Raw genomic sequence first — 27,240 nt, 5'->3', positions numbered from 1 at the left:
TGTGAGAAGCCACTGGGATGCCAAACGATTTTAAAAGGCTTCTCTTGTCAATCTGGCATGGATTTCCTTGTTTTCTTGTAAACATAATTGAAATAGCCTCATTCACTACGTGTTCTGAGATATTTCCACGCTATCTTCCTGAATATCTTTCTGTTTGTACCTTAGCTAATTAGTTTTGTTAGCTTCTCTCCAATGCTCATGCAGAGCTAACAACCGTTAAGGAGCTAAGATCTGATCCTGGAGCTCCCTGTTGAGCTCACACTGGCTGTGCCCCTCCCCCAGGGCAGAGGAAGCACTGCAGCTGGCACAGATGTGAGTTCAGGAGGGCAGGAGTGGCATCCCAGTAAATCCTCCAGCCATCTATTTCTGCATTTCTTTAAGAGCACGGGATGACACTGTACAGTCTGCTAAGATGATTACTGTAAGTCTTAAGCTGGTTGAGCACTTTCATGTGCATTCTCTAGGGAAAGTACTACTGCAAACATTACTTTGCTGGCTTTCCTCCAACAGCGTCAGGAAGAACCCAGACATTTCTAGCCTGCCTGAAACTTTTAGGGATCTACTACTCCTGGGTAGCCCAAAGAAGGCAAATCCCCTTCCAGAGTGTGCTGCTATTGCTATCTACGCTCCTTCCCACCAAACTTCCATGTATTTACCACGGTGAGACAGATGTCATGTTGGCATGGGTAGTTTCCTGGAGACATCGTTTGCTGCCTTCATTCTAAGGCAGCAAAACGGAGGTGCATAGAGTTCACAGCGCACTTTGCTGTGCAGCCAGGTTAAGGTGGAGAATCACAGAATCATAGAATCGCAAGGTTGGAAGCGACCTGCAAGATCATTTGGTCCAACCTTCCTCCCATTACTGCTACCACTAGCACTAATCCATATCTTGTAGCTCCTCATCCAGACGCCTCCTGAACACTGCCAGGGACGGCGACTCCACCACCTCCCTGCACAGCCATTCCAGTGCCTGACCACTGTCTGAGAGAAAAAGGTCTTCCTTATGTCTAACCTAAACCTCCTTTGCTACAACTTGTGGCCACTTCCTTGGGTCCTCTTTGTTGCCTGGGAGAAGAGGCCAAACCCCTCCTCAGCACAGCCTCCCTTCAGGAAGTTGTAGAATGCAGTGAGGTCTCCCCTGAGCCTCCTTTTCTCCAGACTGAACAATCCCAGCTCCCTCAGCCGCTACTCGTAAGACTTGTGCTCCAGACCCCTCACCAGTTTCGTTGCACTTCTCTGGACACAGCAGGGCCTTGATGTCCTTCTTGTGGTGAGGGGCCTAAAACTGAACACAGTATTCCAGGTGTGGCCTCGCCAGTGCTGAGTACAGAGAGATGATCACCTCCCTGCTCCTGCTGGCCGCACTATTTCTAACGCAGGCCAGGATGCTGTCGGCCCTCTTGTCCACCTAGGAGGTGGACCTGCAGCTCCCGCTTACTGCCTGTGTGACTGTGTGAGCACAGCAACTCTTCCTCTGGCTTTGTCTGTGTGAAAGAGCAGCGTGCTTTCCCTCAGCGGTCCCCTGGAGGGAGCAGATGCTCTCGTGGATCGCGGTTCATCGCTTTGTGCATTTGTAAGACTGCGGGCCTAAAATCTCCTTCTTCCACAACCGGCTGCCCTCCCACACACGCAGCGTTCACGCCCGCCTGCTCCTGTTAGCGCAGCTCCCCCTGGCGGCCGCCGGGTCTCAATGCACTGCACTTCCGGGTGCCGGGACTTCCCCTTCCGGGCGCCGCGTCTTTCCCTTCCGGGTGAGGCAATGGCGGCGGGTGGCAGCGACCCGAGGACTGCAGATGTGGAGGAGGACGCCTCGCAGCTCGTCTTCCCCAAAGGTGCGCGGAGGGAGCGGCAGGGCCCAATTCTAAGCGGCCGGGTACAGCTGCAGGTTCTTGGCGTTGATGTAGCTTGTAGTTTTTGATCTACGTTTTTTTTACCACATTACAATATCTCCGGCTGCCTGGAGCCTGAGTGAGAACTCAGCACGCTAACGGGCTGAATAATTATTTTGCAGAAAACAAAACAAAACCGGAGCTTTATAAACAAGTGCTGAAGGGCCGCTGGGTTTCTGATAGCGCCCAGTTCCAGCAGTCTGCTGCTATTTTGTGCGCACGAGGACTGTCTTAGCATGTTCAGTTTGCTTTAAGAACACGTTGGAGGTCTTCCAATACTGTGGGTGTCACCAGTGGATGGATGCTGCATGGCTAAATATTTTCTTCTTAAAACAAATCATGCATTGCTGAAGTTCTGACAAAACTATGCGAAGAAAGCATTGCAAAAATATAGGATCATAGAATCGCAAGGTTGGAAACAACCTGCAAGATCATCCAGTCCAACCGCCCTCCCATTACCTTTGCTCCCACGAGCACTAAACCATATTTCCTAGCTCCTCATCCAGACTCCTCTTGAACACTGCCAGGGCCAGGCACCACCACCTCCCTGGGCAGCCGCTCCAGTGCCTGTCCACTGTCTGAGAGAAAAATACGTCAGAAAAGCAGAAATTTGGGTCTGCAAATGTCAAAAGCGTGGTCAAGCAGACAAGTGGGCAGGGTGGTTGCTCAGAATGGTGTAATTTTTATCTGTTTTCAGTGTGGAATTCTGCCCAGTCCTTGGTGAAAGGGCAGTGAACCACACTGTGCTGTTGTTGTTTCCCAAAGCACAGTCACACACACATCACCTATAAGTGGACTTTTTTATCCATGCTTTACTTCTTTCAATGCTGACATTTGCTTGTTCAAACGTAGAATTCGAAACCGCAGAAACCCTGCTGAATTCAGAAGTCCACATGCTTCTGGAGCATCGGAAGCAACAGAACGAGAGCGCGGAAGATGAGCAGGAGCTGTCAGAAGTGTTCATGAAAACTCTGAATTACACAGCGCGCTTCAGCCGCTTCAAAAACCGCGAAACCATCGCCAGTGTTCGTAGGTGGGTGGAATCAATGTGATGTGTAACACCAGTGTTGTTTTATGGAAGTGAGGCTTCATGATGTTTCCCGATTTGGATGGCTGTAGCTCTGAATCTTGTCTTTCTGGAGAGGCAAGAAGTTTGTTCGTTGTGTTTTGAGGAGCGTTGTGCCCCGTCTCATTTGGGCCTGCTGAGCCTTCCTTGTTTAAAAGACAACGTATTTCAGTGAGCAGGAGGGTTTTCTAGGCTATTTGTAGTGTAATTCTGGGGTCTTCCCACAGCTGTGACTTTGTTTTTTACCTAATCAGTTATGTAATAGACATTTCTTCAAAAAACTTGAATGCAGTGTCAAGAAGCGGAGTAAAAGAGAGAGTTGGATGTTATCTGTTTGGTTTGTTGTTCCTCTGCTTATCCATCTTGCTTCTAATTTCACCAAGTTGTCTTTCCTTACAGCTTGCTGCTCCAAAAAAAGCTCCATAAATTTGAATTGGCGTGTTTGGCCAACTTGTGTCCTGAGACTGCTGAGGAAGCCAAAGCTTTGATTCCTAGGTGAGCATTTCTGTGTACCAAAAGGAGTGTTGTGTACTTCCCAGTGATCTAAAGCTAGCTATGAACAGACACCTTCTCCACAATCCAACTCTGTTGATGAGAAAACTTTCCATCTCAGTTTTTCTATACTTACCCATTGCTCTGAAAGTGAAGCAATCTTAAGTATCCCTAATGCACTTCAGATAATATTTACTAGATTAAGAGTGATAGAACTGTAAAGTTGGAAGGGACCTTTGGAGTTGGAAGGGATCTTTAAAGGCCATCTGCTCCAACTCCCCTGCAGTGAACAGGTACATCCACAGCTGGACCAGGTTGCTCGGAGCCTGGCCCAGCCTGGTCTTGAATGTCTCCAGAAGTGGGACTTCCACCACATCTCTGGGCAATGGCTTAAACTGGGGTTCTCAGCCCACCCAGCTGTGTTTGTTGTTGGTTTTTTTTTTTGCTGTTCTTGTTGGCATAAACAACAGAGTGTCCCTATGAACCTCTGGGTGGACAAGTACACATGGGCAGAGAGATCTTCCAGTATCATTTCTTCATTTGTTACCTCATGCCCTGAGATAGAGGAGGAATGAGACACCCATCTGAAGTACAGGTTTTTCTTTGTATGCTAAGGTTTCACAGAATCATAGAATCTTGTAAGTTGTACACACGTTTCTTGAATACCTCCACAAAAAATCCACCACCCCTCCCCTGGGCAGCCTGTTCCAATACCTAACCACCCTTTCTATGAAGAAATTCTGTCTAACCTAAATCTCCATTGGTGCAACTTGAGGCAGTTTCCTCACATTCTTCACAGCAAGTTTGGACTGGCTTATGAGCATGAGGCCAAGGGGTCTGGTTAAGCCTACACCTGGGTTGCCCTTTTGATTGTTCCCTGATTGCTCAGGGCCATGATTTTGCTCAGGGCCATGATTCAGCAGATGGTTGTTAGAGTTAGGGTAGTATGGTTAGGTCGTGGTTGGACTCAATGATCTTTAAGGTCTTTTCCAACCTGAGTGATTCTATGATTCTATGATTACAGTGACTTGAAATCATTCTGCAGAAAGTTCTGGGAAAGATGGAGTTCTGTCACTTACAGGAGGCTCTGCATGGGTGTCTGAAACGAATTCAGAAGGGAGCAGGGAGACTGTTTCTAAATACTTTAATGCACCCTCATTGTTCTTACCTTGCAGCCTGGAGGGCCGATTTGAAGATGAGGAATTACAGCAAATTCTTGACGACATTCAGACCAAACGCAGCTTCCAGTACTAAAGGTGACCCTCAACTCCTCCAAATGAGTGGAAAAATCTGAGAACTTTGTTTCTCTGCCCTCTGTACCAATCCAGCTCCTGGGCTGAGCAGTGGATAAAGGGAGCTCCAGCACTGTCATACACTCCAGCGTACTGGAGTTTTGCAGTCCTCTCGGGTTTGATAAAGGACGCCTGCATTGTGAGGGCACAAGAACTTGAAAAATCTTTTCTTGGTGGCTCAAATATAGGTTTCTTCCAGATTCTTCTCCCCGATTTGGGAATTCCGTACACGTTTCTGCTTTTTAGCAGAAATGTTGACCTGCTTTGTTTTTGTTTGTTTGTTTGTTTTCAAAAAGAGTGGGGACACTTACTCTTGACTCCTGGGCGGAATCAAGTCCCGCTGTCTTTCAAATGGTTTCGTCAGCAAGGTGGACTTTCACAAGCTCAATTATTTTGTATTATTGCTTAGCTTAAATTAAAATATATTTCTAATTAAGGCCCTGTGTTTTGTAAACATTACGTGCATATTCTGATTTACAAAGACCTTCTCAATAAACTGATTGGCCTGGAAGAAGGAAAACACAGGAAGAAGAGCTGGGACAAACACCAGCATGGGTGCCAGGTGACTGTTCTGCTGATGTGTGGAGTTCCTGCAGTACGCAGTGTACACTGTGGAGTTCCATTGATGCAAAAGGGAAAGAAATAGGATTACTCTGTTATTTCAGTTCTTACTGAGCCAGCAAACCAGATTAACCACCACAACTCTTGCTGGATCCAGATAATTATAACTAAGGTAGCACAAAGCCAGGCAGCGGAGTGAGCTTTCCTTTGGCAGATCCCAGCAGCCCCTTTTGGCACTGGAAACGCTCCCCAGGTGCTGCTCCTGCTGTAACTCAGAATACCCTGCAGCATATTTCCGGCATTTCAAGGCACTTTCATCTCTGAAACACGAGTTCTCGTACTTTCATGAGAACTTCTGTTGCTCAGAAGGAGAAACCCCACGCCACCAACGCTTTGGAGCAGAAGGGAGCGGGGGGGACCGAGACTCCACGCTGAGGCTCCGCGGGACGCAGCGCTTCGCCCCTCAGCTCGGCTCCTTCAGGGGGGCGCCCGGGAAGAGATGCGGGCAGCCCTCACGCATGCGCACCCCGCTTCGCGCTTGCAGCAGCGCGGGTCGGCAGTGAGGGTCACCCGACTTCCGGCCGCGCATGCGCACATAGCTTCGCGCGTCTAGGTGCGTGGGTCGGCCGTGGGGGGTCTCCCGACTTCCGGCCGCGCATGCGCAGGCTGCGGAGCGGCGGGAGGCTTGCGGAAGCGGCGCGCGCATTCCTCCTTGCGCCTGCGCAGTGCCCGCGGCCTGCCCGCCGCCGAGCGTCTCGACGTGGGGCGCGTGCGCCGCCCCTGGCGCTGGTGGGGGCAGGAAGATGGCGGCCGGCCGCGGCGGGGGATCGTGAGGCGGCGACGGCTGCTTCCGGGGCCGGGGGGACGAGGCGAGACGAGCGGCGGGGCGCGAGGGCGCGGTGTGAGACGCCGGCTGGACGGTGAGCACGGCCGGGCGCGGAGCGGGGCGGGCGAGGGGAGCGCGGTTCCCTCCGCCATTTTTAGGCCGCGGCCCAGGAGCGGGGCGGGAGGCCGAGCGGGAGGGAACGGCGGGACCCGGCCTCATCTGCCTGCGGGGTTCGGGCTTCGCTGGGCGGCGGGCAGCGCTCCGCTGCTGTGTGCGGCTGCTCGGGGCCCGCCTGGAGCGCGCGTCCGGCTCCGATCGGAATCGAGCTGTTCCTCCTTGGGCCTGCGGGGTGCCGGGCGGGCACCGCTAGGAGGTGGGGCTCTGCGGGGCAGTGCGGGGCAATGCGGGGCTCTGCGGGCCGGCACGGCCACGTGCAGCAGGCGCCCACTTGCCCTGGGAGGTGGGTGCGATAGTGGTGATTTCTTAGTACAAATTAGTAGCGATGATCTCTTAAAGTGTCTTTTTTTTTTTTTTTTCTTTTTCCGCTGGAGGCAACTCGCTAAACTTGGTGAAAGTGGGCATTGTTTCTCCCTTGCTGACTCTTAGCTGTTTCTTTATGATTAGATAACTGTATACCTTGAAATACAGTATTTTGCAGCAGTGGTAACTCATGTGAGCGTTTCTGTCTTACAAAAGCTGCCGTAGGTAAGTAGTTCTGTACCCCTGGCTCTGTGCCTCCTTATGTCTTCAGTTGCAGTTTGTGGGTAGTGGGTGGGAATGCGTTTGTGAGCTTCAGTCCTTCATCCTTCTTGCAGCAGATTTCTATCCTTTTGTACCTGCCTTAACTCAAAACTGTTATTCCTTTGAAAAAGGCATTTCCACATGCCTATTTACCAGAGAGTTTACAGTATGCAGGCAGGAGTGTGTCAGAGTACTTGGGGTTTCTTCCTCCTCAATTTGTCTGCAGAATTGAATTCTGAACGTTTTGTTAAAGTAGATCATCTTTAATGTATCAGTGCATAGTAATAAAATCTCTATTTACACTCAACTTCTTGGCATCTTGTTCAGTTGTGCTGTTGTATTTCTAATGGGTAGCTGTGAAATTCTGGTGGAAAAACACTTTATTTAAACAGCTTCAGCATGGTAAGACCCATTTGGTATGTCTTTGATTTGCTGTTGGCATTTTTGGAGTTCTCTGCCCAGCTGCTCTAGAACTTGAAAGTTGAGCTTGACTTGACCTGCCTCCATGGGACCATTTCAGAAGCTGATGGAATTACCATATTGAGTCAGTTTTGATAAATAAGTACTGAAAAATAGGGGATGTGTGAAAAATGTTTGAGCTACAGAGAATTGATTGATATTATCTAGTTTGTATTTACCATAGGATCACAGGATGGCTTGGGTTGGAAGGGAACTAACTGAAAGCCCAGCCAGTCCCAGCCTCTGCCGTGGTCAGAGACTCCTTTCCATGGCTCAGGCTGCCTGGCCCAGAGCACCTCCAGGGATGGGGCAGCCATACTTCTGTGGGCAGCAGTGCCAGTATCTAAATGTCCTCTAATCTAATGAACGAGTCCAGAGGAGAACCTCAAAGATGATCAGAGGGCTGGAGCAGCTCTCCTATGAGGAAAGGTTCCTATGAGGGAACTGGAGTTGTTCAGCTTGGAGAAGAGAAGGCTGTGGGGAGACCTCATTGTGGCCTTCCAGTGCTTGAAGGGAGCGTATAAGCAGGAGGGGGAACGGCTGTTTGTGAGGGTGGACAGTGATGGGACAAGGGAGAATGGTTTTAAACTGAGACAGGGGAGGTTTAGGTTGGGTATTAAGAGAAAGCCTGTGCTGAGCACGAGACGTAATAATGTGGGCATTGTAATTGAGCTTGAGACAGAGGTAGTTTGCTGTACCAGAAAGAAGCCTTGGTCAGGGCAGGGAGTGAGAGAGCTTCTGGCTTGTTCCCATCCCTCACAGGTGCTTCACTCTTCTGAGTGACTTAAAAAATATACTGGAGAAGACTTTTAGTTGTGTAGGGAGGTGGAAAAGTGCAGTTAAACTTCTTAGCGAGGTAGTTCAGTGTGAAATATTTCACTTCTTGTGGCTGCCAGCTGCAGCATTGTTATCTAGGGAATTTCTGCAGTTTGTTTGTTAAAAGTGGAAAAAAAAATTCCAACCTTGCCCAGATGCTGCTGTAGCTGATACTTTAGGAAACTGATATCTGAATGTTCTGAAAACAAGGTGAAAACTTCAGCTGTACTGCGTCTGTGAGTTTTATATTCTTGATTTGTTGTGTTTTCCTCCATTATATCATTTTGTTATTTGAAAATTTAATGCAGAGTGGAAGTAACAGAAGCACAGTTTTTGCTGATGTAGTTAATGGAAAAAAAATCACTCACAACTGAACTTCAGGTAAACTGAATGATTTTGGAGCTTGATAGTGGGGTGAGGAAATGGGGAAGCCTTCAAAACAATTAAAGCTGTGATATGATTTGAGGTTTCCTCCCTTATAGAGAATCTCTGAAAGTAAGAGCAGAAAAGTAGACACAGCTGCTTGCTGAACACTTGTGGGTTGTATTTTATTGTCTGTTTTGCTTCATTTTTGAGAATTCGTGACCCCAGGACCATGTAAAACTTAAGGCTGTTTGTTCTTAGAATCACAGAGTCGTAGAGTGGCCTGGGTTGCAAAGGAGCACAGTGCTCATCCAGTTCCAACCCCCTGCTGTGTGCAGGTCACCAACCAGCAGCCCAGGCTGCCCAGAGCCACATCCAGCCTGGCCTTGAATGCCTGCAGGGATGGGGCATCCACAGCCTCCTTGGGCAGCCTGGTCCTTGCTTCCTAGTGCTTAAAAACAAGTTGGTGTGTGATGGAATTTCATTTCTGGTTCAACCTGCTCCCACAGCCTGCCTGGGTGAGCCAGGTGTTCTCTTGTGAAACTCAAAATGTGACGTGAAGTGTATATTTACACCATTACTTTTGATAGCAATCTCAGTGTAGACAATGCATCACTGCGGTATGAAGTGCTGGTTAAAATTGTTTCTCAATTTGTGGTAGGGTAATAAAAATTAGAGTTTATAGTGGGAAAAGGCAAGGCCTCAGTGTGTTATGGCAGGGGGAAGCTTGCACTTGTGTGAAGGATGTGATCAGAGAACAGTCATGAGTTCCCGCTCTTCATTGTTTTGCATTGCATTTTTTTTTTTTTTTTAAGTGTTTACTTCAGGTTTCTTTCTGTTGTCTGAAGGGGATTTGGTTTAGTGAAAACGTAAATCCAATTCCCAATAACTCAACACAGAATTTAAAAGTAACCACGAAGCCCAAACAGTCATGCTTTCAAATACTTGAAGCCCAAGTGTAGATGTACGAGTGTAAACCTACTGAGCTTGATCCTATGATTTTTTTTGTATGCTTTCCTTGTGGCTTGCACTAGAGTGATCACAGCTGTGAATGCTCTGAATTATTTTACACATGGAAACAAGCTACTGGTAGTGGTTGTTGTTTTCTGATAGTGCTACTCTGCACCAAAGAATAAAAAGAAATAGGATTCTGTGTAGTGAGAATGGCCAGAGCAGATCCTTCTGTACCAAGCTGCAGACCTGTTTTTTGCTAAAAAATCAACTAAAAATCTTATATTCATAAAGATGTCCTGTTTGTCAGGAAGGGTAAGTGCCACTTCCATAGTATGGGATAGCCTATTCATGAATTGGGTTGAGTAAGATACAAAGAAATGTGGTCAGGAACTGGGGCTGTCCTGCTCTAGGCCTTTATTTCTGTATTATTTCTATCACGATTTCTCTCTTCTGTAGGAAGAAAGGCTTACTGCACAGCATCAGACCTTACTGTCAAATAACCCTGGTAAAACTTGCTGCACTCAAGTGCTTCAGAAAGTTACGTGGGAGTGTTCACACACGTGAATAGAATAGAGAAAGTGTGAGCAATGTTTTTGTATTCCTCAATCATAAATGAAATAATCTCTTCCTCCTTGTGTGTTTGCATGCTGTGACAAATGACCTATCAAACATCTGCAACTTTATTTTTTTCATTTAAACGTGGTGTTTTTTTTCCATCCCGCTCTGGAATCGAAGCACTTCTCATTTTCTGTGCGCTTCTAATTAGTGAGCTCATTTTGATATGAAGAGCAGTGTTTGTTGTGACCTCATTGCTGTTATTTTATTAATTTCTGCTATAATGAAATGCGCTGTTTACCAAGGGAAAAAAGAAAAATCAACTGTTGGATGTTTGTAATCTGTGGAGTTACGAATTTGGTGTAACCTACAACTTTATTTAATTCTAAAATTAAAAGCCAATCAAAGAGGGTGTTCTCATGCCTCTGTTCTCTTGGTTCTGGAGTCCTTGCCCTCTCCAAGCAACTGCATAGGGAGAGCCTTTCTCTGAGCAAAACGAAGGCCTTTTTGGTGACTTCTAATAATCTGTCAGTTCTGTTCTGCTCTGCATCTCACAAACGTTGGTTTTGGAAGGGCTGAGGTGGTGGGGAAGGAAGTGGTGGTGCCAGTCAGCCGCCTCTGCAAGAGCCGCAGCGCTGCGCTCCGTGAACGCTGTGTGCCTTGAGAATTCTTGTCTCAGTTTACACAGCAGCAAAAGTCACTCTTAGGAAAGAGCATCTCGAAATGCTTGAGATCGTGGATGTTGAGTGCCAATTTTAGTTTAAGGTAGTTGGTCATAAAACATGGATTTTGAGCTGCCTGTAGTCGCTCCCCTGCAGCTTTACCTGGAAGCAGCTGCCTGAGGCGAGCAGTAGGGCAGAGTGGTTTCGCAGCTAACAGCAGTGATGTGTTGAAACTGAGGGGTTCTTTTACTGAGGCTGCTCTGTGTGCTTCCACGTGGCCACACAGGTGCTTGAATTAATCCCCGTTTCTTTGGTTTGAATAGTTGAGGTTTCTTTTAAATCGTTTCCTCTATTCAAAAAGAAACATGATATGAAAGCAAATATGAATGTGTTGCTGCTTAAAGGGAGGCCAGAAACTGGATTGCAAGCCGTGCTGTAGTATGTTATGTGTTTGGTGTAATTTTGGCATTCATTATGAGGCTTTGGCATCTCAGCGATTTGAATTCTGCCGTGTGTGAGTGTTCATCCACAACTCTGAATCTGGCAGGAGCTGTGATGTGAAATGCTGCAGCTCCAGCTGATGCAAGGGCTGCACCGGGAGCCCTCAGGTGTGTGCTGTCCTGCCTCTGCCCTGCCATCCTCCTGCTGGATGTGGGCAGCCATATAGCAGCTGCTGTAGCCTGGCAGGGTGCTCCCTCCTGCTTCTGCTCCATTCTCTGCCTGGAACTCCTTACTAAGTTAGCTGCGATGCTGCTCTGCAGTTTGACCAATATTGGCAACAAAGATCTCCTGATGGATTCGTTCTGAGCGAGTGGCCAGCCTGGTCCAGCTGTGTTTGTACTGCTGTAACAGAAGGGTGACACAGGACATTGATGGTTGTGGGCAAGGCTGGACTTCAGTTGGTGTCAGCAGTTTTAGGTTGGGGTCATGTTGTGACAACTTCATCTCAGCAGTCTTTGAGCATCTTCCCACTGTGCTGAGTCTCGCCGAGTTGTGTTTAAATGGTGTGATCAGGTCACATGTTCCATCGTTGTCCCCCTTCCCTCAGGCCAAACCTGCTGACTTTGCAAAAGCCTTTCTTTCTGTTGGGGCATCTTTGTAAGCAAACCTGCACTTCTTTGCAGAGACTTCTTTAACACAAGGAAGATCACAAATGGACCAAATCTGCAAGTAGGACTGCAGGCTGTTTAGGTGTTAATATAGAATACTTATTTTCAAATGTTTGTGTAGTTCCTAAATTATAGAGCTGGGAGTTAAACCCATGCTTGAGTCAGCCATCACACCCTGTTTTGCAATTTCTTCCTACTGGTGGATGTAAATGTTTTTCTCTCAGCAGATCTAGGGCTAATAAATAAGCCTGATCTTTTTCTAAGAATACCTTCTGTGGAGCCTTGAATGCTATCACTGCCAAGCATTCTGTACAGCAGGTTGAAAATATTGGCCTTAGCAGCTGGCTGGAGTGCTGCTTTTGCTGATGCTCTCAAGGTAGGTGACAGGAGGGAGAGAAAGGCCAAGGGATTTCAGGCCTTGGGAGGTGGTGCTTTTAGAACTGCACCTCTGGTGACGGGCCCTGCTGCTGGGCTGTCCCTGTCACAGGGAGCCTGGCTGTTCTGTAACAGGGGAGGTATTACACTGCAACCCTTGCACTTTAGAAATCTATTGAGAACTGCTGTGTGTGGATTTGAATTTTCTTTACTGAGGAATGTGTTGGTAGAGAACAAGTGCACGTGCTTTTCTTGAACACTACGAAATAGTAACATGCAAAGGCTACTTACTAGAGAAGTTGAAATGTGGTTGTGGAGCAGTGTACATCAATTAGATACAGTCTGCAATCATTTGTCTGTATTCACAATGAAAGGCCACAGAATTTATTCCTGGAGGAGATGGCTGTGTAATTTTAGTTAAAAAAGCAAGCATATTTCTAATTCATGTTTGTTAACACTGTTCTGACTTCTGAACTTGGTGTTGAGTAAAAATGAAGCAATGCTCTTCTGTTAGTGATTATCACGTAACCTCATGAACCAGGCCTGGCTCGTCTGGTGCTGAGCTAGCAACACAGAGGGCCTCAGGAAAGTAAGAAATCGATCGCTGTGCAGGGCTGACTTTTCCAGTGCAGCCAGAATCTTAAATTCATCTTTGAAGATTGTGCTCTCGTTTTCTTCCTTTGAGAAACAGTGAGCATGGAAAATGAGTGACCTAAGAGATGTCGATTCTTTATTCTGTATGAAAGTCATACCATCTCAACAATATGGTTTGAGAGAGAACTTCTTCAAAAAGTGGAATGTCTTAAAAATCTGGAATTAGTTACGTAGGGGATCAGCTGTGCAAGCATGTGGCATGTAGTTCTTCCATCAGTACAGAAAGTGTTCCAGTGTTTAATGTCCATTTGTACAGGGGGGTCTCTACTCTGGCTGTGTTTTGAAGCACATTTCAAACAAAACTTTCAGAACTGCTCAAGAAATACGACGCAGACTTTCAAACATGGAATATATAAATTGTAAAATGATTGTCATTTTTGTTGCTACTGCAGGGTTGTTCCTCAGAAGGCAACTTGAGCACAGGTAGCAGCAAGCAGTGCTTACCTCTTGGTTTTCTACAGCAAACTGATGCAAAAGCTGAATTTCCATGTATGCTTGACTTAATCTTCGCCGAAGCAGATATCATGAAATCGTAGAATGGGTTGAAAAGGACCACAATGCTCATCTGCTTTCAACCCCCTGCGATGTGCAGGGTTGCCAGCCAGCAGACCAGGCTGCCCGGAGCCACATCCAGCCTGGCCTTGAATGCCTGCAGGGATGGCTGCCTCACGAGAGCAGAGTAGAGGGGGACAATCACCTCTCTGTCCCTGCTGGCCACCCCTCTTTTTGTGTAATAATTCAGAAGTCTTCTCTTTCACTGTTTCTGTAATTATTTTGTGTGTTTGATTGCTGGGGTTTTCTGAAAGTGTGTGTTTTATATTGTTGGCTTTTTGTTCTTTTTTTTATTTTATTTTTTCAAGTGCTGTGACCCAGCAGTGTCAGCAGTCCTGCAGGGAAGCGTGGGGTTGGAATTGCCGAAGCAGGGCCCTTAAGAGGTTTTTTTAGCAGCACTGTGTGATTTGGTTAAGTTTGAGCTGTAGTGTGTCCCTTCAATGGGTGTGTTGGAAAAATACCTCCTCAGGTGCTGTTACAACGATAGCATGAGGCAAACTGTCACAGGGCATTTATTCTGGAGTGTGGCTGCAGCAGTGCCCAGCATCTTGTCCCGTCCTGACTTCGTGCTCTGTATGTAGCCTGGGTGTGCTGGGCTGCAGCTCTGGTTCACAAAGCTGCCCTGCACAGAGCCTCTGCTCCTGCCTGTAACTTGGCTAGGCTACAGATGGGTGTTTTAACATTCGAGCACATTCCCCAGCCACAATTAAATAAGTCTTTTTAAGCCTTCTTACAGTTCTTCACGTGATCTCAGGTGATAGCGGTGCTCTACTTCCTGCTGCTGCTCCTTCTGGACTTCGGTTTCTTACTCCTGGAAATGTAATAGCTTTTCTTCTCTGTTTATTTAAAAAGAAACTGGTGTGGCAAGCAGTGCTACTTTGTCAGCATTAACACTAAGAGATGGTTCCTTAGGTTTTGTAGTAGGTTTTTGCAACGCTTTTTCTTTGCATTCAACATTGGTTTTCATGTAAAAGCTGTAAGAGTTACAGAGAAGTGTGTCAAGCACTCTGTGGAGAGGCTGTGAAAGGCCAATCCTCCCAGCAAGTTACAGTTTATTCATTTCCAAGTCGTAGTGAAAAGGCTTTGATGTTTTCAACATTGTGAAGGACTCGGACACTCAACTTTAATGCATTAAACGTGCACGTTTCTGTTTCCTATTGCAAACAGTATCAAGCTGGTATTAGATTGCGTAGACTTCATCAAAATCTGGGCAGATAGATTCAGAATCAGATCCCAGTTGCTGTGTGTCCCTGGTTCTGTTTCACCCTGTAAACTGAAGGCCTTTTGGTCCTTCTTCCTTCCACTGATCATAAAGTTCTCCAGGGTGATAGGATTTCTGTGACTTTATTTCCCATTCTCTGCTGTTTGTTTGTCTTTTAAATCAAGGATTTGAGTCTGTTATTAAGTTGTCTCTTGCCAGGAGCAGAGTATGAACAAATGGAAGCGAAATGGCAGATTCTTCCATCTGTTGCATACACTGTAATTTCTCTCAAGAATCCAGCTTCCAGTCCAGTCTTCTGGGAGATGAGAAGGAAAGATAATAACCTGGTGGTTCTGTGATTTAAAAGTCAGATTTTGTTTCCTGACAAGTTGGTAGCTTCAAATTGAGGCCATAGGTATTCAGCATGAGAAAAAACTGGGTGGTACTTTGGTCCGTCGTGGTGCTGTTGTATTGGTGACTCACAGTAGGAAAGCCTGGGTTGTAAGATAAATGCAGCTTTTGTCAGATGCCAAGCAGGAGTCAGGACAAAGGAATTAATTAGTACTTCAGAGAGGAAAAATACTGTCTTTCTTTTAAATAGTGATTAAAATACTGGAAGTACACAGAACTGTCAGAATAGCAGCACGGAAATACAGCAGCACAGCAGATCTCGTGCATCTTGTAGCTGAGCTGTGGCAGCATGGCAAACATCGAAGGTGCTCAGAGCTTGCATTGCGAGAATCCCTTCTGTGGGGTGCAGGGAGGCAGTTGTTGTGGGACTCCTTACTTGTCAAAACAGTTTTCTCTTCTGTGGTCAAGGTGGTGAAGCAAGATGTGTCCCTGAGTCCTGTGAACTGAAGCATTTTGGTTTTTAAAGATGTATTCAAACACTGCTGTGTGTGTATCTGTTTTGAAATGGATCTAAGGGTTTAGTTTGAGCATAAAATGAGCTGTGCTCAATATACTAGATAATGTACTTATCACCAGAAGAACAAAGTTTGAAGAAAGTGTTAATTGTATGTGTAACTTACATGCACCTAAACCGACTCAACTCTTCAAGGATCTCAGGTTGCAAACCCTGGGGAGGTCTTTCAGTCTGTTTCCTTCCTCATAGCCCATTCTCCCTTGGGCTTTCGGATGTCTTCATTTCAAATTGTCTGCATGGTCTCTCTAATATCCTAGGAGGTCACAGGCTTACTGTTTGCATGTAGAACTTGTCAAGTGTGGGGCTGCTTTTGTCACCTGTATTGACACCTGCTGTTCCTCCTGCAGAAAATAAACCTCTGGAGTCAAAACCTGGATCAAAATAATCATGTTTTTCTAGGTCTTGCTCACTGTACAGTGGCTTTTTTGGATTGGTGTGTTTAAAATGTTAGTCTGTCTTTCAGACGTATCATTTGCACGTGTGTGTTTGGGCTGTGTTAGAAGCACAGAGGCTTTAACATCGTGGTGAAATGAGTTGTGAGAGTACAGAGCTGAAATGAAGGGGAAAGAAAACTTAGCAATGTCATAACAAAATGAAACCAAAATATTTCAGGCCTCTCCAAATAGGAAGAGGTGGTTGTGCCCTTTGGGCAGAGTGTTCACTTTGGTGTGACCAGTGATTACTTCATCAACTTCTCTATTTCTTTGCGAAGAGTAGGAGATGTTTTTGTTTTATGTCTCCTGTTGGGATTCAAAAGCCTGCCATATGCCTCCCTCTCATTTAACGTGTTTGGAATCTAAATCCCATTTTAGAAAAGTACTTTTCTCAAATGAGATACAGTGGTGAATGAATGCTAATGTGTATTAGGAGTACCTTTAAAGGTACCTGGAGAACTCTTGGGAAAAAGTTGCTTGATAAGGGTGTTGTATAATGTAGGTGAGTATTTTTGTCTTTAGTTTTGTATTTTAGAGGCCTATGGTAATTGAAGAGTGTATTCTCCAGTGAAAGAAGGGTCATAATGCTCTCAAACATCAGCTAGGCACAGACCTGTAAATTCATATATCAAAGTCATGAGATGATTTGGGTTGGAAAGGTCCTTAAAGCCCTTCAGTTTCCAGCCCCTGCCATGGGCAGGAAATACGGCTCTATACCTCTTTCCAGGCCAGGCTGCACAGGGTCTCATCCAGCCTGGCAGGAATCAGATAGGATAACAGTTTCTATCACTGCATTCCCTGACAAAGAATCTCTTCTCACCATTCCTGAAACCTCGGTACCTAAAGTACCAGAAGGCTGCTACAAGGTCTCCCCAAAACTGCTCTTTCTAAGCCCAGCTCTCAGCCTGTCTCCATAGGAGGAGTGCTCTTACTGAAGCAGTTTTATCTGTCCAAAGTCTATGATCTATAAAAATACTGTTCAAAAAGTCACGGAAAGTGTTGACAGAATTGAGATTCCCGAGAACCTCAAACGCAAACAATTTTCAGACTTAAGGTTGTAAATCTGCTTAAATGTTTTCCCAAGTAAATAGGAAATTGATCAATCCCTTGAACTACTTGGTGTTTCAAATTAGCGTATTCCTTGCTAGATCTGTAAGCTGGCATTCTTTTTTCTCCTTTGTATTTTTCCTGTTTTCACAGTGGAATTTCCTTCTGTACTATGAAAGGAGAATGTTTGGCAGTGTCTTTCCTTCTTCCGTAAAGCTTAATGGCACTGTATTATACTTGGTCTGATTTTTTTGTCTCAAGTGTTCATCTAGATGTGCTTACAGAGTTGTTAATCCAGAAGTGAAATGCAGAGCATGTTTTATCAGAGATGGCTACTTGGCGCTGGGTTTTTGCAGTCAGGAAAACATTACTGAAAGGAAATAAAGCAGTATCTGTACCTTGTGCATGTTACAGTTGTGCTTGTCTCATGGAAGGAAATAGGTGTTGCTGGGGCATTGAGCAACAACCTCGTTATGCTGACTTTGCACTGTTGTTCTTGTCTTGTACTTTCTGCCTGGGAAAGCTGACGTAGCTCTTCTGTTAGTGATGTTTCCATTCAATCTCCTGATCCACATTTCAGACTCCAGTGTGCTGTTGCCATGCAAATAATTACTCTTAATCTTCATTGTATAACAGTGAGAGTGTTTGCTGTAAAACTTGCTAGTGCAGACTTGAAGAAACAGAACGTGGATTCATTCAGGAAATGTTCAGTGCTTGCTTTCCCTTGTCTCTGAGCCATTTCAGCAGGTAGTGTTTCAAGCTGCAGCACGTTGTAGTGGAGAGAGAAGGGCAGCAGAAGCTTTGGTTACCTTCTTCCCAAGAATGCAGGTAGCTTTCTTAGCAGCTGACTCCTCTTCAACTTGGTGTCTGCCAGGACTCCAGGCCCATTTCTGCAGTGCTGCTTCCCAGCTGGATACCCCAGCATGTCCTGGTGTTGGGCATGTTTACCCTCCAGTGCAGGGCTCTGTGCTGCCTATTGGGCTCAGCTCCCTCTGTGCAATCACCCACACTCTGCCCTGCTGTTAAGGAGGGTTGTTAAGGAAGATGTCAAACAACCTGCATCCGGTGTTGGAAAGTTGTGCTCTTGGTGCTGATGCTGTGTACACCTACCTCACAAGAACAGGCTGAGAGAGCTGGAGGTCTTCAGGCTGGAGAACAGAAGGCTCCTGGGGCCTTCCAGTACCTGTGGGGGGCCAAGGAAAGCTGGGAAAGGACTTTTTGTAAGGACAGGTAATGACAGGATGAGGAAAAATAGCTTTAAGCTGAAAGAGGGTAGATTTAGACTAGATATTAGGAAGAAGTTCTTTCCTGTGAGGGTGGTGAGACCCTGGAACAGGTTGCCCAGGGAGGCTGTGGCTCCTCCCTGGGAGCACTCCAGGCCAGGCTGGATGGGGCTGTGAGCAACCTGGGCTATGGGAGGTGTCCCTGCCTACAGCAGGGGTTGGAACCAGGAGATCTGAAAGGTCCTTCCAACCCAAACCATCCTATGATCCTGTGATTCCATATTAAGGAAATAAATGGAGTCTTCCATCTGAACACCTGTTGATGGACTGTGAAGTAAAAACCAAGTGTGATTAGTTTTTAAAATGGGAAATAGAGCGCTGCTACTCTGGATTGCACTTCTAATAACCTTTTTTTCTACGTGGTCGTTCTGAGTAGAGCAGGAACTTCAGATTTCTGAAGTCCAACCGTTTTTGAGCAGATACAATAGAGGTAAAGGAGAGCCTGCTGAGACTCCCGTTTGTCCTGGCAAAAGACAAAGAGTCTGATAACTTAACATTGAACTGGGATATTCATGTGGCTGGACTAGCAGTTCTTGGAGATAAATGTTAGTTTCATCTGATAAAACCTTTCTGTATGCTCACAGTTTGGAGAAAGCAGCTAAAAGCATAACAAGAACATAAAGCCTTTGTTTTCTTCATCCCATATCGTCTCCCTTATTTTGTCCCATATTGTCTTAGTGTGAACTCAGTGAGAAGGGTCTGTAGTTGTGAGGAGGTGTTATTAACACACACATGCCTTTGGAAATGCTTTTAAACTTTCCACTGACCTGGGGCTGTTTACACTGGTGTAAGCTGGTGGGTGTCTGCTTGCAGTAGTTATGGGGGCATCCCATCTAAATTGACTCACGTAACCAACAGCTGATCTACGTGTGAAACTGCAGTTATTTCTTGGAGAATGGATCTGTTTTTCTGAAGGATCAACTTGTTGCTTTGGAGCTTTTCCCCAAAATGGCATTTTTATGTCATGTTTCCTTGTAAATGGCTTATCAAAATGTTCTTGGAAGCCCCAGCGTGTTTATCAGTGTTCTTGCTTCTTGAACTTTATTTCTGCATTACCTACAGGGGAATATGGATACTATATGGACTTGAAAGTGTACTTTTTTCCCTCCTGATTAAAGATACCCTCTAGACTTGAGAGATTACAGCTGCATTTTTTTTCTGCCTGTCTTTTCCTGAGAGTTATAAGAGACTCTGGGATAATGTTAGGGTGCTCATCATGCTCTCTGTTTGAGGAAGTTCTGCCACCTTTTTCTTCAGGTGAGCTTAATATTGTACTCATTGTGTGCTTAGAGATGTTACTTGGTCTGCCTCCAAACAATGTCTGTATCCTCTTATGCTGCCTGATACTGAGCAGCTGCCCTGCACAAATTTGAGGACTGGAAGGGGCTCCCCAGGAAGGTGGTTGAGTCACCATTTCTGGATGTGTTTAAAAACCACTTGGATGTGGTGCTCAGGGCCATGATTGAGCAGAGGGCTGTTAGAGGTAGGGTAGGATGGTTAGGTTGTGGTTGGACTTGATGATCTTTCAGTCTTTTCCAACCTGAGCAGTTCTATCATTCTTGAACACCTCCAGGGACGGTGACATCACCACCTCCCTGTGCAGCCCCTGCCAGTGTCTGACCACTCTTTCACAGATGGTATGGAAGAAATGTTTCCTAATATCCAACCCGAACCTCCCCGGCACAACTTGAGGCTGTTCACAGAGTAAGGAAATACCTTCATGGTTTTAAAAGCAGATTTTAGCTGCTTGTTTTAAATTCTACCCATTCTTTTTTTGATCCTTTCTTAAGTGTGGTCTTACTCAGGGCAAACACTTCAGCCTTTGTGCAGAGGAAGACTTTTCAGCATTGATGTGTTTTCTTTTTGCTTTCATCAGTTTGTTGTGGTTAAAATTCTTGCCCAGCTCCAATTCAGGCAGAGGAGTAGCAGCTGAAAATGGAGGTTGGAGTTCACTGGTTCACAGTGTGAGTGCAAAGTCTGAAGTTCATGCTTATGTTAAAGGCAGTGTGTTGTAGTTCTCGGCTGTGAGGAGCTTACTGTTGATGTCACTGAATGAAGTTACAAAATGAAAACTCAGATTGATTTCCCTTTGTCATCATCCCTTTGGCACTCATATTCGTTTCTTTTCGGTTTTGTTGATCTTAGGAAATGTTAGAAATTGTGTAATTCACTTTTTTTACAGTAATGAAATTGAAAGTGTATCCTAAGGCAAACCATGATCTGTGCTGTATTTACTGTACGTTATGTGAAGGACATTTTTGTTTTCAGATCCTGGAGTAAGGATTTGGAGCAGCCCTTTAAAGCATTTTTCCTTGTTAGCAGCTTAAGCTGGACATCAAATCTGAAGGGGCTCACTGTGGCTGGGCTGTATCAGCGTTACTGAAAGCAAATGTAACTTCATAAAGTGCTGTTTATTGGGAAGAAACGTTATTTATCCTCGTGGACTCCAGTTACTGAGGGTACGAACGCTGCCTTTTTGTCACCATTCTGTAGTAACCAATTATTTCACTCTTTTGCAGCACTTCAGAAAGAAGAGAGCCATGGCCACAGAAATCGGCTCCCCGCCCCGATTCTTCCACATGCCGAGATTCCAGCACCAGGCGCCTCGGCAGCTCTTCTACAAAAGACCTGATTTTGCACAGCAGCAAGCAATGCAACAGCTTACTTTCGATGGGAAACGTATGAGAAAAGCTGTGAACCGAAAGACTATTGATTACAATCCCTCTGTAATTAAATATTTGGAGGTTAGTTGATTTTTGTGTTCTTTGGAAAACTTCCTTCCTTCCTGAAATTCAGGATCCTGATTTCCAGATGTCTGTGGAATAGTCTGGAATACTGAGAGATCCACTGCCAATGTAAAGCTGACTGACAGATGTCTGTAAATTTGACATGGGATGAATTCAAAAGTCTTTGGTGCTCATAATGAAACGGCACATGTACACAACTGAATTTATAGCTAGATTGTAAGCAGCACTGTTAACTTCATCTGTGTTGGAATTCCAAGCTGGGAGTTCATCCGAATGTCTTCCATGATGTTTTGACTTCTTGATAGACGTAAACTCGGTGTGAACAATGTAATTGTCCTTGTTTTGGTTTTGAAATAGGGATTTCTCCTTCTCCTCCAAACCAGGGCACCATAAATTGTATTCTCACTGTACTAAATAACGCTGCACTCTGAGCTGTGGTCTCTGCAAATCCTTTTCTGTGTGCTCAGTGGGCAAATGCAGAATAACTTAAATAGGTTTTGTTGCAGAAATGTTCCAGTGAAAAGTGCTTCTTTAGCTCTCCTTTTGGGGGTGGTATTCATTTCTTCATAAATACAGTTTTTTGATCAAGACGTGCAAATGCTGACTCTTGGCTCAGAAGACAGCAAATCTGCAGAGAAAGGAATCATTGAAACAGCTACATTGCAAAGGCATGATGAACTGAATTCAGTCTGCTGTAGACTGTGTGACTTTGGTTTGTAGATTTGTTTATGAGAATATTCTTTAAATATTCGTGTTTATTGTAGGAATGCCTCCCCTCCACCCCAATTCAAAAGATAGTGGACAAAATTGGCTTAAAATCGGACAAGCAAAAACCCTGTGATGTTTTGAAAGCTGGCATAAGATTGGGATATGGCAAAACTCCACTTCCATCTCCACTTGTACCACAGTTGATTTGATGTGATCCTATGAAAATGAAGATAACAGCTCATATGCAATTCCCTCTTGGCTTAACAAATTCTAGCACGTTAATAGTGTGTGTCAGATGTTTTAACTGCAATTCTAGCTCATGTTTCTAATATGCACACAGATACAAGTTGAAGTCTGCAATATGAAGCTAAAATGTACTTAATTTCTATTTTATATGAACTGCTTTTTACAAGTTGGTCTTTGACATCTCACAAAATGTAAAGCATCCAAGTTGTTTTTATCATTGAGTCGTCTTGGTTTGATGCATTTAAATGTATTGTTATCTTAATGCTCATACCAGCCTGGCTATCAGCATGTTCCTCATTTGCTGTAGTTGTGATATAAACCAGAAGTTTTCCTCTTCTTTCCAGAATAGAGTCTGGCAAAGAGACCAGAGAGATATGCGAGCAATCCAGCCTGATGCAGGATATTATAATGATGTAAGTAAAATCTTTCTACTTCCTGTGGAAGTTTTGTGGATAAAATTGGTCCATAAAATTAGAGGGCCTCTGCCTGTCAGCTGGGATTAGCTTTTCCTCCACAGGGGTCTTAACTACATGAAAGGTCTTTACCCTATGTTAAATGTTGGTATTGACGTCTACGCCCATGAAAAAAAGCTGAAATTGAATAGGCTTTTAAAGATGGAGATAAGAACTTCCATAGTGCAAGGAGCTTAGATCTTCCTCTTGAAGGTGCTGATTCTGCATGTTTGAGATCGTGAGCCACACCAGTTTCTGAATGCAAATGTATTCCCTAACCCTGCAAATGGGAGCTTGGTTTTCTAGACACGAGTGTTCAGAATGCATGCTTTCCTTGCAGTTTCTGATTAGAAGCGTCATTTCTAAACCTTTTGTTTCTTCTTTCTTAGTTGGTCCCTCCTATAGGAATGCTGAACAACCCTATGAATGCTGTAACAACAAAATTTGTTCGGACTTCTACTAATAAAGTAAAATGCCCAGTATTTGTTGTCAGGGTGAGTACAGCGTTGGATTTATGTAGGTGCACTGCCTTATTTTAGAGTATTGACATTTTAAACTGAAGAGAGAAACAGAGGATCATTTGAAACACTTTCAAATAAACCCACCATGTAGAATGTCTGCGCTACTTCTGTGTTTGTTTGTGGAGACTTAGGAAATTAAACAGTTGGGTCTAAGTACAAAGAGCTACTTTTGGAGTTTGGGGTACATTTAATCTTTTTCAAAGATTTGTTGAGGAGGTAATGTATTTTGACTCAGATAAAAGACTGATAAAGGTCAACACTCCTTAGTTCTTGTAGCATCTTTCAACAACTTTTCATTGATTTCAGCTGGGTTGCTTCATATGGCATGTTAGAGTTCTGTTGGTGCCAATAAACTTTCTTCTTTGTGATTAGATTTTGTTGTTGTTGCTTTAACAGTGCTATAACTTTGTTCTGTTGTTAACAAAAGTCAAAAGCCCTCTGGCATGCTTCTGCATTTTTGTCTGTTTTGCACTGGCTATCAAATGGCTTATAAATACCATTGATGAAATGCCCTGAAAAGTAGCTTAAGATCTATTCAGATGATTGTGAAGAAATATTTGCAAAGTCGAGTTAAGTCTTTCTTTTGCAGTGGACTCCTGAGGGGAGACGCTTGGTTACTGGTGCATCTAGTGGAGAATTCACTTTGTGGAATGGACTGACTTTCAATTTTGAAACAATATTACAGGTAAATTCATCTGTCAGGCTTTCTGTCCATTACCTTGAGGTCCTTGAGCATGTTTTGGGAACACATCGAACATATCTTCACCCGCTCATGGTGGACCTGTGGTCTAAATGTGGCGGTGGAAGCATCAGGGTTTGTTGGTTTTTTTGCTTTTTTTGTTTTAATTTTTATCCTGTTCTGTGCCTGTATCAAACTGTGGCCATAGGCAGTCCTTCAGTGCTTCTCATTCTGCTTCCCTACGAGGTACTAACAGTTCCAGTCACTTTGGAAACAAAGTGTAAATAAATACCCTCTTATTTAGAGTGCAATTTTACACAGAGGAAGGGAATCCTTTTCTGCCCCTTCAGCTTCTTGAATCTAACTAGATGGTCATTGTTTTCATTTCTTCGTTGCAGTTGTTTGAGTGGGAGCTTTTCTAACTCTGTTTGTGTGGTTCAGACAGTTTTTGAACATGTTTGCTAGAAGTTTTTTTCTGACTTTACAGGCTCACGACAGCCCGGTAAGGGCTATGACTTGGTCACACAATGATATGTGGATGCTGACAGCAGACCACGGGGGATATGTGAAATACTGGCAGTCCAACATGAACAACGTCAAGATGTTCCAGGCACATAAGGAGGCGATTAGAGAGGCCAGGTTTATACACAATATACCATTTTCTGTAGTACCTATTGCCATGATTAGACTGTTCTCTCAGTGTATTCTGGGTGCGGAAATGCATGGGTTCTGTCAGATTCTGGGAAACTTCCTGCACCACATAAACACAATATTTTCTTTTGTTTCCACATTCTCACCGTTTTGCTGGCACCTTTCTGAATTAGTATTGTCCCAGTATACGCCTCTGCAATATGTTAGAGATGTATTTGTCTGCCGCATTTTGCACTGGTATTCTTTTCATTTTTATATGGTGACAATGTGTATCAGTTATTCCTTTTTATACGCACTGTGTAAGACAACAATTTCATTCCAAATAAAGAATTCAGTCTTTAATAACCTAACTGAATAAAATATAAAGCCTTCAGAAATGAAATACCTGCATAGTTCTCACAAAATAATAAAACACTAAATAAAGTGAAGAACTGCTTGGCTTGGTGAAGCCAAGACTTCCAGTAATACTAAATACCCACACAGTCTGCCACATACAGAAGTCTAATGTTAATACTGAATACTGGGTTCTTCAAGCCTGAAACCGTAAGCAAGCCATTGAAGAGAAGACTATAGGATATTCTCTTGGTTCAGTTTTGATACTTCAAATGTGCAAATGTATATATTTATATACACATATAAAAAATGGAATCTAAAGTGATACTGTCAGTAAGATGTAAATGAAGGATTTCTCTAAAGCAAACCTGCATATAATCCTTAGTGAGATACAGAAGTAGAAGACATGTTTTTAAAGTAAGCCTGAAGAGAAGCTGCAGACCCAAAATGAAGCTAAAGCAGTGTTTCTTTGGGTTCAGGTGCTGGCCCTTGGTGATAAAGGTTCACTGCCACCAAAGCACATTCCACTAAAGTCACCATTTTTCTTTGATAGGGTATAGCATTTTCTGTTTGGTTATGGAAAGTTCTTCTGTTAGATTCAGTTACTGTCATGACTAAATATTGTGGCCTTACACTGAATTTCTCTGCTATTTTAAGCTCTCTCCTGATCATAAAGATCAAGGATTTCAAGAGGGCTCTCATGGTCTTTCACTGCACCAGAAAGGGAGTGGGTGCTGTCAGTTGCTGGAGGTGTTCTGGCCCTTGATTAAGGCTATGTAACTCCTTACTTTTCCAGTGACTTTCCTCATGTGATGTTGACTGCTCAATCTGGAAGCTGCTTCTGTGTCTGTAGAATTCTTTTCGTGGGTTGGGTAAAAGAAGGGAGGTTTACCAAATTTCTTTTACAATAAGTTATGTGGTTGTTTTATATACTGTTTATTTTATCACCAGTTGATTCAACTAGCTTTTTCATGTGACCAGCTTTCCCTTATTTTTGCTTTTCTGCTGCAAATCACCTGTGGCTGAAGAGGAGTTTTTTCCCTAAGAACTGTTCTCCTGTGCCTCTATACAGTGTCACTTGCTTATTGTATTGCAAAACATGAAAATCTAGGGTGATGTTTACCAAGTCATATTGCTGTTGCTTCTCATCCTGCAAAAAAAGGTGCTACTGTATGCAGTCTGTAGGTAGGAAGGTGCTAAGAATAAGTTCTGGATTTCTCATTTGACTGGGGACAGCAATGCAATAGTAATCCCATGCTAAATTCATGTCTTGTGGTGAAGTGGCAGGCAACGTATTCACTTTAAAGTCCCTGTGTTCAAATGCATCTTTCAGTGTATAACACAGTATAATTTTGCCCTGTCTGAGAAGCATAGATAATCTGTTAAATGCTGACTTCTTTCCCCTGCTGTGTGTCTTCATGTAACAGTTTCTCACCCACGGATAATAAATTTGCTACATGCTCTGACGACGGCACTGTTAGAATCTGGGACTTTCTACGTTGCCATGAGGAGAGAATTCTTCGAGGTATGTGTACCAAAAGTACTGATTGGGGTATTTCAAGAGGGGGAATCTTTTTTTGACTAGGTATTCACCATACAGAACTATCAGCTTGTCTACATTTTTGGTATTACATCCCTGTCTTAAATCCTCCAAGCAAGTTATTGTTTGGCTGCTGTTGCTGGTGCCTTAGACTCACGGCACAGTTCACAATGGCATTACACTGTTTACTGTCCACTTAAACTCTAAACAATGGAGATAACTATAAGGACATTTTTCCACCCCTAACATTGGTAGAAACTACTGTTTCTAGATCAGAGATACATACACCTTTCTCCAGACTTCTGTCTTTGTGGACACTTTTCCTTCAGAGCACACACTTTCATGCAGAGGATTCCATTTTTTTAATGAGTACCTTCTGTTCTGATCTATGAGAGCCAAGGCGTTTAACTGTTTCTCAGTTCTTAATAGAAGGATGGTATTTAGGTAGAGAATATGACTACGTTTTGATCACAAATAATCCTAGCTTTAGTCCAGTAATTTTCTGTCCCACATCTGTGTGATATTCTGTTGCCTTTCAACTGGCTGTGTAGAGCTTTCTCTTTCTACAGTTATAGATAGTATAATAGTATAATAGCTTTTAATAGCTATTTCTATCAGAGAATATATTAAAAGTAGGAGTATATATTAAAGGTAGCTGTGAGATTGGAGGTTGTGGTCATGCAGATAAACTGCAAAGAAGACATGCAATAAAAACATGGAAGTGTGTTTTCAGGTGTTTTAGCTTGTTCATTGCTTTCCCGGTCTAAGGAGGATTTTTGTTGTTTAAATCACGTCTCCAACTTGGACCTGCGTTGGGTGTTTTATTAAGTCCATCTCTCTCTGTTTCTCTTGACTCTTAAGCTCTTCTTTTACTAAACATCACCACCTGGAAAAGATACTGGGCTTCGTCATGCTTGGGATGATAGTTTTCTTGTCTGAAGCTGTGTGTAAGCATTACTTAAGGTGTATTTTTTATAGGAGCTGGCAAGGAAATCTGTAGGCTATTATCATATAGATTAATTATTCTAGAAGGACCAAAAAAGATATAAGAGTTAATTCTTTTGTAAAGCATGAAGAAACCATTCTGCACTGTAAATATTCTGTACC

At 44.1% G+C, this 27,240-nt stretch overlaps 2 protein-coding genes across 8 annotated transcripts in view; both read left to right on the top strand.

Moving 5' to 3' along the window:
- The first annotated feature begins 1,739 nt into the window (after positions 1 to 1,739).
- On the top strand, positions 1,740 to 5,175 carry POLR2D (RNA polymerase II subunit D). Its single transcript, XM_042820778.1, has 4 exons — positions 1,740 to 1,832; positions 2,742 to 2,922; positions 3,355 to 3,450; positions 4,623 to 5,175. Exons 1-4 carry the CDS (start codon positions 1,760 to 1,762, stop codon positions 4,699 to 4,701), a joined length of 429 nt encoding a protein of 142 aa, XP_042676712.1. The 5' UTR covers positions 1,740 to 1,759; the 3' UTR covers positions 4,702 to 5,175.
- A 966-nt stretch (positions 5,176 to 6,141) lies between these two features.
- The window catches only part of WDR33 (WD repeat domain 33), a 62,359-nt gene continuing 41,260 nt past the window's right edge, over positions 6,142 to 27,240 (top strand). For 5 of the 7 annotated variants that reach the window (XM_042820794.1, XM_042820792.1, XM_042820796.1 and 2 more), the window contains exons 1-7: positions 6,142 to 6,220; positions 20,776 to 21,000; positions 22,302 to 22,370; positions 22,799 to 22,903; positions 23,520 to 23,615; positions 24,097 to 24,248; positions 26,021 to 26,118. In XM_042820794.1, coding sequence (XP_042676728.1) covers positions 20,797 to 21,000; positions 22,302 to 22,370; positions 22,799 to 22,903; positions 23,520 to 23,615; positions 24,097 to 24,248; positions 26,021 to 26,118 — 724 coding nt within the window. In that variant the 5' untranslated portion in view covers positions 6,142 to 6,220; positions 20,776 to 20,796. Of the gene's footprint in view, positions 6,221 to 6,584; positions 6,832 to 20,775; positions 21,001 to 22,301; positions 22,371 to 22,798; positions 22,904 to 23,519; positions 23,616 to 24,096; positions 24,249 to 26,020; positions 26,119 to 26,994; positions 27,213 to 27,240 lie in introns of those variants that run through there. The other 2 variants (XM_042820799.1, XM_042820793.1) reach the window with 2 other exon arrangements.

This window comes from Centrocercus urophasianus, unplaced genomic scaffold (genome assembly GCF_019232065.1).
Source record: "Centrocercus urophasianus isolate 14NV4802_14NV808 unplaced genomic scaffold, USGS_Curo_1.0 seq_19, whole genome shotgun sequence".
NCBI classification, from domain to species: Eukaryota; Metazoa; Chordata; class Aves; order Galliformes; family Phasianidae; genus Centrocercus; species Centrocercus urophasianus.
This window is presented reverse-complemented; position numbering and strand designations above follow the sequence as displayed.